Source organism: Artemia sp. Qi Xiang Cuo, chromosome 17, assembly GCF_049724085.1.
Source record: "Artemia sp. Qi Xiang Cuo chromosome 17, ASM4972408v1, whole genome shotgun sequence".
Taxonomy (NCBI): domain Eukaryota; kingdom Metazoa; phylum Arthropoda; class Branchiopoda; order Anostraca; family Artemiidae; genus Artemia; species Artemia sp. Qi Xiang Cuo.
Genome location: NC_142810.1, coordinates 50,495,944 through 50,509,094, shown reverse-complemented (window position 1 = coordinate 50,509,094; position 13,151 = coordinate 50,495,944). Strand labels below are relative to the sequence as shown.

Sequence of the window (13,151 nt, the reverse complement as noted above, 5' to 3'; positions counted from 1 at the left end):
TTTATAATGTACCTGTAGCGAGGGGGTGAATAACCAAGGTGGTGTTCACCCCCTTGGTTATTCTTGGGAATGGTGGTGAATAACCAAGCGGCGCCAGTGTTTCTTTTTCCTATTGAATTAGGGCCGGTTTTTAGCACTAAGAACTTACATCTAAGATCTTTCATCTTTCTGCAAAGATTATCGTTTTTTCAACTCATCTTTGTTCCTAGATCTTACAGCTCACTGATGTTAGCAAAAAGCGTGAAAGACGCCACTGTTCTGCCATATAGAACAGTGATGAGAGAACTTTCATGATATACTCATCATTGTTCTCAGACCACTGATCAGAGCAGAATGATGAAAGACGTTTGCATAAAAACGACAAAAAATGTAAGATCTTAAGTCAAAGATTTCACTTTTAAGCGCTTTCTGACAAAACATGTAAGATATTAGCACTTTGATGAGTCGAAAAACGGCCCTATTGTTATATGGCGTCCACAGTTATTTCTCTGGATCGGGAGGGCTGTGGAAATAATTCGTGGGGCGTACGTTTGAAAAAGAATAATCTTTACCAGAAAGCTCTATTTTCCTGCAGAACACCTCAAGGTATATCCATTGATAAATTTGTTACTTTTTCAGTATGGGGAAGGGTGAATATACTTGTTAAATAACTAGATCATCCCAATATGGGTTTCATCCCCCTCCCTCCTGAACTTCCAAATGTTTTAGGATTTCTTCCCTATTTCCCTCAGTGTTTCACATTTCGCCTTTTTTGGGCTTTTCTGAATACCGCCTGAAATAATTGCCCCTCCCCCCATCCTGAATTAAAGTCCTGTTCGCATGAATGTGTCTATGGAAGAAGATTCATTGTCTCCGACGTCAATATTTTTGTGGTGTTCTGTAAATATAATTGACGAGGGGTGTCAGTTAACGAAAATTCAGGGAAAAGGAGGTAAAATTGACGTCACAAAGTATGGAAGGGGGGAAGGGGGGTAATTCTGTTGTTTTTCTGATTTTTTCCAATGCAAGTCAAGCATTTCATGGTAACGAACTGTAAGTAAAGAGCGACCCGGCTTAATGGTAACCGAAAGTCTAAAAAGCGGAAATTTGATACCCATAGATGTATAAAAAAAAAATCGGCTTTTTTGCTGATTTCAAGTATATAAGTTTCATTAAATTTAATCTTACCCATCATAGGCTACGGGCTTGAGAAAATTTGCCTAATTTTCTAAAGAAAATGGGAAACACCCCCTAAAAATCATAGAATCTTAATAAGAATGATACTCGTTAAATTTAGCGTATCAGAGAACCGTACTGTGGAGGTTTCAAGCTGCTATCTGCATAAATTTGGATTTTTTTTCCGCCAGAAGAAAGATCAAACAGTTCGTGGTAACGAACTGTAAGTATGGAGCGACCCGGCTCAATGGTAACCGAAACTGTAGAAAACGGGATTGCCAATAGATACATCAAAAGAATCTTATTTTTATGCTGATTTCAAATATATAAGTTTCATCAAGTTTAGTCCTACCCATGAAAAGTTACGCACCTGAGAAAATGTGGCTGATTTTTGAAAAAAGGTGAAAGCACCCTCTAAAATCTATAGAAACTTAATGAAAATCACACCATCATATTCAGCGTATCAGAGAACCCTAATGTAGAGGTTCCAAGCTCCTATCTGCAAAAATGTGGAAATCTGCATTTTTTGTCAGAAAAAAGATCACGGATGCGTGTTTATTTGGGTTTTTTTCAGGGGTGATTGTATTGGACCAGTGGTCCTAGTATATCGTGGGAGGGCTCATTGGAACAGAAATTAAAAGTTCTAGTGCCCTTTTTAAGTGACCAAAAAAATGGAGGGCAACTAGACCCCTTCCCACGCTCATTTTTTACCAAAGTCACCCGATCAAAATTTTGAGATAGCCATTTTGTTCGGCATGGTCGAAAATATCATAACTATGTCTTTTAGGATGACTTAATCCGCCGAAATCCCCGGGGGGAGGGCTGAAAGTTATGAATTTTACCCAAAGTTAACATAAAGTATTGGTTATTGGGAAGTATACTAACGTTTTCAGGGGAAATTTTTTCTGGTAGTGGGGGGGGGGGGGTCGGGGGTTGTGTGGGAGGATATTGTCATGAAGGAAGTTTTCATGGGGGAAGGTGACGGTGTACGGTGAGCCAAAATCAAAACCTGCATTAATTCAAAAACGTTTAAAAATTAAATAAAAACAAGTTTTTTAAACTAAAAGTAAGGAACGACGTTTCATTCGATTATTCCGTATATGAAAGGGGCTGTCCCCTTTTATTGTTTAAAAAAATAGAGTTGCGAGAAAGTCAAACTTTAGCGTAAAGAGCGAGGCGTTCAGGAGGGCTTAGTTCGGCTTAGTTGAAAGTCTGAATAACTATGCCCTTGGAGCTAACAAATCCATTTATGGATTTATTGATTGATAAAAAGGAGAGCCCAAAAACAAATTGATGGAGGGAATGCAATACGGAATCGATGTTGGGTGTGAAGTCGTAACTGTTTTAGAGGTATTTCGGAGCAAGATAGGATGGTTATAGCGATGACAACAATGTCGACGTCACTAATGAAAACTACGATGATAAAAATGATGAATCATAATAAGGGAAATGGTGATGTCAGTGACATCCATGATCATATTATTTTAATTTTCAGCTTAATGTATGGTTCTTATTATATTCTGGATTAAAGTTGAAATCAAAATATTTATTAAGAAATTATAAGGAAAAATCTGAGTTTTTTAAATTTCATTTACTAAGTTTTATTTCTGACGTTTTTATAGACGGATAAAATAGAAGATTCTGCTTTCCATTAATCAGTATTTACGTGTTCTGTGTCAATTTTTGTTTTCCAGCCATGGTCGTGGCTCGGGGTTGATATCGTGTCAAAGTTGTGATCTACTGCTAAAAGTACCCATCAATTCTCAATATTCATTAATAAGAAGCATTCCCCCTCGGCTGAAAACAGCAGCACAACTATTAGAGCTAAAATTTTAAGCTCAGGATATATTTGTAGAAGTTACCCCCCTCTCCTTTGTCTGAGAGGACGAGGGTTCAGTTCAGTTATTTGGTTTTGGACGGGGGTCAGTGGCGTGACTCTTTAAGCTCAACCAGAGTCGACCCAGCTTTAATTGGGTACCTGGAGAAATTTGAGGAAGGTAAACAGGAAGGGTGTGCGAAAGCACAGGATGGTTGCCCCCCCCCCCCATTGCACTTCCTGGCTGAAGGGCCCAGAAACGGAGATCAGCACCACCGGTAGGGACTGTAAAGTCCAATACCTTTACTCACCCCCCTCTCCTAAAGTTCAATTACCAGTCGAAACACTGATAGACATATTGCACCACTGAATATAAATTTATATACAGTGTATCTAAATTTATATACAATGTATCTAAGTTTATATACAGTGTATTGCACGGTCAAATACTCTATTCTGCCTCTTGATTGCTCTGTATATATGTTACCGTGAATGTCCCAAATCTGGTTAATGTCGACACTCACCGGTGAATTTCCGAAATTCCTTTTACTCTGCTTAGATTCAGTTACCGTTGCGAGTCAGCTTTTTCAGTCTTACGTAAGCTATGATGGTAAAAGTTAAAGTTATGTTATGTTAATTTAGCTTAGGTTAAATTTGGTTATAAATATCTGAAATGGGTTAAAAACCAAACTTAACCTAGCCCAACCAAACCTAAACCTAACTTGTCATCATCAAAGCTTGCATCAAACTGAAAAAGTTGACTGGCAACACTGACTAAATACAAGGAGAAAAAAGAAGGTATTTCGGACATTTACCGGTGAATGTCGAGATTCACGAATTTGGACATTTACGGTAAAATAGGCACTCCGAATGCAGCTATGCATTCTGCAGCTGCATACAGCTATGCATTTTGCCGCTGCATACAGCTATGCAACTATGCAGCTCAGAATGTTGATTTTATCATAATCTTGTTTCCTTTTTTTAATAATGTAATACATTTTGTTGATTTTTTAAAGCTGAGCTTTTGAAAAAGGAATCGTAAGTCTAAAATTGGTTTGTATGATGGTTCATTACTTCCCCATTAAAATTTTGGTTCAATTACTTAATAAAAATTTTTATGTTAAAGTTACTTCATCACTATGATGGTTCAATTACTTTATCAGTTTGAAGTTCATTCATCAGTACCAGGTTTAATTACTTCATCAGTATGATGGTTCAATCATTTCATCAAAAAATTGTTACTAAGAAATAGTAACAAAATATGGACATTTTGAGAGAGGGCTCTCTTCCCCTTGTTTTTGCCTGACTTATAGGTTTATACTAGCAAATTGTAAAATAACAAAAATTGTTTCAATTCCTCCTCCTTTTCAAACAATTGCTTATTCAGGGGTGTTTTAATCAGGGGTGTAATTTGCTATGCCTATCTGAGTTTTGACAAGATGAAAAAATCTTGTCAAAACTCAGATAGGCCTACATAATTCATGTCTCCATTGAGACAGATCAGTTTTCTTTAGTATACCTTTGCCTTTATGGTACTATATGGCTCATTTTTGACTTTTCACTGTCATTTTCACTGGGCTTTGGAAAATTCGCTCCAACTTTTGGCCCCCCCCCCCTCCTTTCCAGGATTTTGACGATTAGCCAACAAATGTTTTCATTAGTTTATCTAATTTTTCCCTTTTCCAATTAAAAGCATTTTTTTGAAATTAAGTTTCTCAAAAGGGGAGGGTGCTCGTATAAAGTGCCTTCCCCTCCCCCCCTAAAATTTTTTTAGGGGTTTGAATAAAGAGTTATTTGGCTTCCATATATTTTTGTTCTTTGCTCTTTTTCTTCCGGGCCACTTCGTATATGAATCTCTTTTTTTTAATGTTTTCACTTTTATAACTAATAAGAAATAATTATTAAGATTTTAAAGAATAAACATGAGTATGTGTATATTAAACTGACAATGCATATTCATTTGTATTTTTTTCAGTAAAGTGCAAATTATGTTTTTGCTTTGAGAAGGCATAGGGGTTGTAAGCCCTACTCACGTTATTTTCTGCTCGTTTTGAGTTTGACTCGGTTATTTATTGTAATTTATGTTCGTTCTGGGTTTTATTTATTTATTAATGCTGATTTGTGGTAGTTTTACGCTTGGTAGATTATTTGCTTCTATTTTTGCTCATTTTTGGTTTAATTGAGTTCTTTAATGTTCCTTGGAAAACTTATTGCATGGAAAAAGTTTTTTTTAAATAGTTATCAGCAAAAACTAGCAATCAATGGAAACAAATTTTCCTATAGAAATGCAAATTTCAGGGTCTTGCAATCTGAAGCCTTAGTAATATTAACAGCACCGTTTTTGTAATAAATAGGTCATTAAACATGTATGATAAGATTCAGTTGAGAATTTGCCATAATGTCATGTCTTCTAGGCATTAAAGCACGTATTGATGGAAAGCCCCCAGTGACGTACGACCTCGAAAATAGGATAAACCAAGCTGTTTTTCCTGGCCTTCAAGGAGGACCTCACAACCACGCCATAGCTGGTATAGCCGTTGCCATGAAGCTCGCTAAAGAGCCAGAATTCATCCAGTATCAACAACAGGTTAGTTTTATGTTCAAGCCTGACTATAGTGGATAAAAACGAAATTAGCCTACGTTCAACTCATGTGCTGATAATGTATCTTATGCATAACTGGTGAGTTGAACATTGCTTGGCTTTCAGGTGTTTTCGTAATCGTAAATTTACGATTGAAAAATCGAGGCACGTACTCACCAAAAAAAAAAACTAGTATAAATTTTCTTCAGTTTTTTAGCATTTCTTCCTTAAATTATCAACCTTTTTTATTATTATTCCCACCTCCCCCGTCCCCGACTGTTTTATATTGCAATCCCCCCGCCCCCTCATAAAGAAACATCCTTAGTGCGTGCGTGGAAAAATCACAGGGGAGTTTTAGGTTATTGGATTCTTAATTAGAGACGATAAAAATAGCAGATGATGATTTGGGAACAAGTTACTCTTGATCTCTTGATCTATGCTTTCGATTTTTCAATATGCCACTGTTATAGCGGAAGTGCAGCTTTAAAATGAAGGAAAGAATATATATATATATATATATATATATATATATATATATATATATATATATATATATATATATATATATATATATATATATATATATATATATATATATATATATATATATATATATATATATATATATATATATATATATATGCGTCCGGACCGTAGTTATATTCTATTTGGGGGGAGGAGGGGGTGATAATAATGGAAAAATTTGTAGGAGGAGGGGGGGGGGCAATAATAATGATGATAAAATGTGATAATTTGAATAAGAAGTGTCGAGAAATTTAAGGAAATTTAAAATTACGAAAGGAAGAGACGCCATCAGAACATTCCTGTTCATGTCATGTATGGTTCTAGGCGTTTAACCCCCCCCCCCCCGCGGAGAATACCCCCCTCCCTGAAAATACCCCGCTGTGGAAATTAAGGCTTTCCAAATTTGAGAATTCGAGTTTTTTTTTCCGTAGGGGGAACGAATTTTGGTTCTTGTGTATTTTGCGCCACTCATTCAAGCTTACGCTGTGTAAAATTCGAGAACACACCAATTTTTATGTTAGTTTTTTTCGTTACTTTAGAAATGCATTTGAGCTATATATTTGCATATTAGGGGGGGGGGGTAAAGTATAGTGAGTCTGCATGCAAAATATGTTTGGTAAACTTGTTCTGCATATTAGATAGATAGATAGAGAAGTGTATTTTAAAGCCAAATATACGGCCATGAACATAGTAAAATAACATAAATGAAAGCCACAAATAACATAAACTTTGATCAGCCATCATCATAAAACACTTAAATGAAACACGACATTAACCTAATAATAGTATTTAATACTTGGAAAATCGGTCTTTGAAAAAAAAACATTTAAAACTTGGAAAAAACACCTAAATGAAAAATTACATTTACTTTTTTTTTTTTTTTTTTTTTTTTTTTTTTTTTTTTTTTTTTTAGTTAACAAAATTTCTAGATACCTCGCTATTCTTCTGTAATTTTTTAGGGGTCATACCTAGAAGGAATTGTTTTTTTTACTTCAAACTGTCCAAATACTCCCCCCTCCCCCTATGTGCAAATATTTAGACCAAATTATATGTTTCCCATCTATTCTGTCACTTGCCTTTGTCTTGTTTCATGCTAAGATGAAAGAAACTAACGAAGAAACCGGTTTGTTCTCGAGTTTTACACAACGTAAACTTGAGTGAGTGGCGCATAATACAAAAGTACCAAAATTCCTTCCCCCCACGGGAAAAAAAACTCAAATAAAAAAATTGGAAAGCCTTATTTTCCACGGGGAGGGGGTATTTTCCGCGAGGGGTATTTTCTACGGGGGGTATTTTCCGGGGGCAGGGGGGGGGGTTAAAAGCCGGCCACCGTTATGTATTTTTATAAATAGAGATGAATTTGGTTTACCCTGGGTATTATCTTAAGCCAGATAATAGGCACCCTTGTTAATAGAAACAGGATTTAAAAATGAACAACTATGCTTTTAATATATGTTGGGTAGTATGTGGAGTTATGCATTTTAAAATACTATTGGTCAATCAGATTGAAGATTTAATACAGATTTCGTGATGTTAGAAAGAATGAACGCTTGTAACAACAGTTTCAATATATTTGTGTTAAAACAATTAGGGTAAAACACCGAGAAACAAACTACTCTTGACAGGACTTGAATCAATCAGGGGGGGCATGGACCCCCAAGTTTTTTTTATGGTGCCCTCTTCGTGTTTTTTAGTTTTTTCACTTTTTTAGAATAAATTTGTCAATTTGGTCAATTATTGACACTTTTGGCACATTCCGCCCCCCCCCTCCAAGACTGCACTAGTTTCGCCCCTGAGTTATCGTAATTTAAATTGACCACTTCAATGACGTTTAGATTAGATAAGATAAGAGATAAGATATTTACTTCTAAAAATGTCTATCACAAGCCCCGAAGGACCGAATTCGCATTTCGGAGTCATAAAACCAAAAAAATAAAAAATCACAAAAAAGCACAAAAAAACAAACAAACAAAAATGGCAAACCAATGCCAAGAACAACAATATCCGAATGGCAAAACCATTCGTTAGTAAAAAAAAATTAAGTGGTGAAATGTCAGAAACTGAAAAAGGTAAAAACTAAAAAAGATTAAAATAAAATTAACGTTAAAAAGGTTTAAAAGATAATATATAAAAGGGAGGAGGAAAAAAAAATCGAACGAACGAAAAACTTGGGTATCACTAGTACCAAAGAGAGAAAAAAAGAAGGAAAACTAGTGGTTTATTTTATCCGTAATGAAGGGTACAAAGGTTTTTTCATGCCTGGAGGTCAAGCAACCGATAGGGGACAATATAGGGACGGGTTCAGAAACAGCACGTGGTGTCTGGATGGGGAGTGTCTTTTGGGGAAAATGTTTTCCGTGTGAGGGTTTATTATTGCATTTTTTGCAAAATGGAGGCAAAAAACATTGTGGTAATTACGAAACATTGTGGTAATTCAATATTGACTTTTTTATAGATTGGGGGGGGGGGGGGGGGACTAAATTGTGTGTATATGAACACTTGATCTATGTTGTTACTCTCAATAGTTCGAGATGTCCAAAAGTATATTAATCAATTCAAAAAGGATTGTAAGTCATGTATGAGGTTTAAAGTCATTTCTATAAGTTGTTGTCACTGAGAGAAGTGAAAGTGGGATGAAAAAAAGAACTTGGTCAGTAATTAAGATCCAGGCATGTACAAAGGACTTGTTCAGGAGGAGGGGGCTGAATTCATCCAAGTTTATGTAGTTATAATAATATATATTAAATAATTCACGAGGTTTGGGGGGGGGGGGTCAAACTTGCGAAAGAGGACCTTTGTTGCGGTCCTCGTAAAATTGCTTCGGCATAGCCAACTCATGGCAAAAAATTCATGACTTGCTCACACAATTTACAAACATTGTTCCCCTCATCTAAATAAAGTGTCTAAACTCATTTTGGGCCCTTGGGGGGTTGCCCACTTAGACTGTGAAAAAAGAATTTTTCCGCTGCTATAACACGTTTTTTCTCAGCTTTACTGGTGTGCAATATACGCTTACGGGATATTATTATAATATAATTTAATTTTTACAATTATAATAGATAATAATGTCCGATTGTAATTTATCGATGTTTATTATGGTATATTAATAATAATTTATAGATTATATATCTTACTATTATTAATTGTGATAATATATATATATATATATATATATATATATATATATATATATATATATATATATATATATATATATATATATATATATATATATATATATATATATATATATATATATATATATATATATATATATATATATATATATATATATATATATATATATATATATATATATATATATATATATATATATATATATATATATATATATATATATATATATATATATATATATATATATATATATATATATTTATATATCTTAAACCAAAATTGGCCTGCCATAATATAAGAAAAGGATCAAAAATGGGGTTTTTAAGGCCAAATGATATATATATATATATATATATATATATATATATATATATATATATATATATATATATATATATATATATATATATATATATATATATATATATATATATATATATATATATATATATATATATATATATATATATATATATATATATATATATATATATATATATATATATATATATATATATATATATATATATATATATATATATATATATATATATATATATATATATATATATATATATATATATATATATATATATATATATATATATATTATATCAGCTGCCCTGGGAGCCACAGCTAGAAGAGTGCCTCAGCAGGGGGCTGCCCATTTTGATCCAATTTTTTTTACTTTAATTCGGCCTTTTTGCTTATATTTGAGTCGGAATGGGGGTTGTGCTGCATTTTTCCCCCTGGCACCACCATCCCTAGAAATGGCTTTACGTTTTTGTGAATACCGAGTGACAACCCAAAAGTTTCAAATCGATTCCCTAGTCATGAGACAAGCCATGATTAAGTTTATCTTTTATCAAATTTTGTTTCTTTTATTGTACAATATCTGAACCTGAGAGGAAGTAATTTTACTTTCTCTTGAAAAGTGATTTTACCCTTTTTAAAAGCGAAAGTTTCCTTTTATCAGCAATAAAATGAAAAGGGTGATGAATTACACAATTCCACCTGAACAAAAATACGAGCTTAGGGTAGTTTATATAATTAGCTGCAAATCAACATGCATACATTTACAAGAAGTAACTTCCTATGGCCCGTGTAACGACAAAATGCATATCGCATGATCGTAAAAAAACAATAACAAAGTTGCATGTGCTTTTCCAAAACTCATGTTTTTTAAATGCGCATATAGCATACATTTTAGCGAGTAGGAACGAATATGTGTTCTAAAAACAGTTTTTCTGATATATTGAAGTAAGCTTTTTTTTCCAAATTTTATCAGAAGTCTGCCCATCCTAGTTCCGGGGGGGGGGGGGGTTTTTCCCTCTCGGAGAAAATCCCCCTGGGAAACACCACTCCCACGCTGCTGGTTGGTCTCCAATGACTTTGGACTTAAAAAAGGATAGAACTCTCAATTTTTAATCTAACGAGCATACACCGACGTTTTGCGACTATGAGCTGAAGGTGTGGATGAAGAGGTGGGCAGTCCCCCTCCTATACGAAATAAATTCTGCTCATTTTGGGGTTTAATGTTACTTTTTACAGTTTATTTTGTATCCCCCCCCCCCCCCAAAGAAAATCCTGGTTACGGCCCTGGGGATTATACATCAATTTCTACCTCAACCTCTTCACGTCTCTCCACTAGAACTAATTCCGTGTTTATCTGATGGCTCAATGAGAGCCTGGATGTTCTATCTTCTTTTTTTTTAGAGAGAGATATATATATTTATTAAACTAAAGAAAACAAAAAACAGTAATAAAAACCACCCCGAGAAGTAAAAACACTTTTCCGAGGGGGCGGCAAAAACACATTAGAAAATAATACAGGACAAAGAAGTTTTTTTTTTAAACCAATAGTACGACCTAATCGGCACCACAAACCTTACAACAAAAAAATTCAACAATACTATTAAAATCATGCCCCGAGAGGCCAATAAGATACTCAATTATTTACTTACACCCCCCCCAAAAAAAAAAAAAAACAAGAACAAAATAACTAAAATTCATACTTAGTAAAAAGAATTTCTTTTATTTCTCTCTTTTAAAAAGAAATATCACTATTATTTTTAAAACTCTTATCTAGATGACTCCAACTTATAATCCCCGATGAAGCACAGAAAACGTCGACCGGGTCGAAACAATCAATTGAATATTGATCTCTCCAGAAGATCGAGTGTCATAATTGTTGATCATGGATCTCAAATTAACTAAAGTGTCAAAACATAAAAGATTTGTACCATGATGTAGCCTAAAAATAAACAAAGTGTATATAACTTTCGTAGTCCAGAGGCTGGTGGTATCCTTATATACTCGTAGACTTTCCGCTCCAAATCCCGGGGTTGTAAACCAACCAACAAACGAACAGCATTATTTTGAAGAACACCAATGGGCCGGACAACGTAAGAAAATGTACCAAGCCAAACGCTCTTACAATACAGAATATATGAATGGATAAGGGGAAAATAAAGGAGGCGTAGGAAACGTATAGGGAAAAGATGGTTTAGTTTTCTGATTATACCAAGGTTACGAGACAAAATTTTACTCACAGACTGTGCATGACACTTGAATGATAAAATCTCATTAAGATAAACCTCCAGGTACTTAATCGATAAAGCACGTTTTAAAACTCCACAATGTGGTACAATTTCATTAATCCAAGGATAAAAAACAGAAGATAAGGAAAAAATGACGAATTGTGACTATCCAAGATTAATCTTAAGCCTATTTACCCCACAACCAAGAATGTAACCTATCCACCTTATCTTTCATCGATATCAGGAGTAATTCTTCCGGAGTAATTAAAATGTACTCTTTGAGGTATCTCCCTCCCTTCCTAACTATAAAACAATCAGAGAACCCCATTGTAAAAGTTTAAGCGCCTTTTTAAGTTTTGTAATTTGTCCATTACTTACAGATAGTGTTTGTTTTTGGGAAACATATGGACATTGTTCTTACATGTTCTTAAATGCAACATTGTGCGTACAAAATACAAAATACTTATTACAAAACAAAAATAATTCTAGCAAAAAAAATTACATCCTAAAAATCACAATATATTTCCTTTAAATCTTTCTTTATGACATCCTCCCGCCCCAACCGCGGATGACCTTGCCTTCCGTTTAGCCCTAGACGGTTGGCCAAAAAGGACAATCTTCGGCAATCTGTCATCCTTCATCCGCAGAACCTGCCCTAGTCATCTCAACCTTTCTGTCATGATAGCCCTAGAAAGCGCAATTGAACCACACCTTTCATACAGCCTACTGTTTGAAATAAGGTCAGTAAGCCGGGTACCCAGAACAATGCGTAGGCAATCTCTCTGGAAAACATCTAGCAAATCTTAATACGCTTGCCGGAGCGCCCATGCTTCAGAGCCATATTTGACCACTGTCATCACTCTAGCTTGCAATATTCTAATCTTGGTTTGCAGGCTTATCTTCCTGTTCCTCCAAACTTTTTTTTTAACTGCGAAAAACAAAGTTGGGAAGAAAAGGAAGATAACTCTGCAAACCAAGATTAGACAAAAATACAAAGACATTAAACAAAAATACATCCTAAAAAAATCACCAGTTGTTCTTTCAAAATACGAGATATTCCCTATAAAACAATAAATATTTCTTACAGAACAAAAATGGATCCTAAAAAATCACAAATTGTTCTTACAAAATACAAAATACTTCTTACAAAACAAAAAAAATAATTCTTACAAAATACTTCTTACAGAACAAAAAATAATTCTTGCAGAACAAAAATGCATCCAAAAAACACAAATTGTTCTTAAAAAATAGAAATACTTCTTACAGAACAAAAAATAATTCTTACGAAACAAAAATACATCCTAAAAATGATAAATTTTTCTTACATACACTACACTTGTTACAAAACAAAAAATGTGTATACCCTATATGTATACCCTTAGAAACAAGTAATTTA

The 13,151-nt window shown here is 34.1% G+C and overlaps 1 protein-coding gene across 1 annotated transcript in view; it reads left to right on the top strand.

The window, feature by feature from the left end:
- Positions 1-13,151, top strand: part of LOC148942305 (serine hydroxymethyltransferase-like) — a 139,699-nt gene that overhangs the window by 107,165 nt on the left and 19,383 nt on the right. Inside the window, exon 6 of the mRNA XM_089102899.1 lies at positions 5,386-5,558. Coding sequence (XP_088959025.1) covers positions 5,386-5,558 — 173 coding nt within the window. The remainder of the gene's footprint in view (positions 1-5,385; positions 5,559-13,151) is intronic.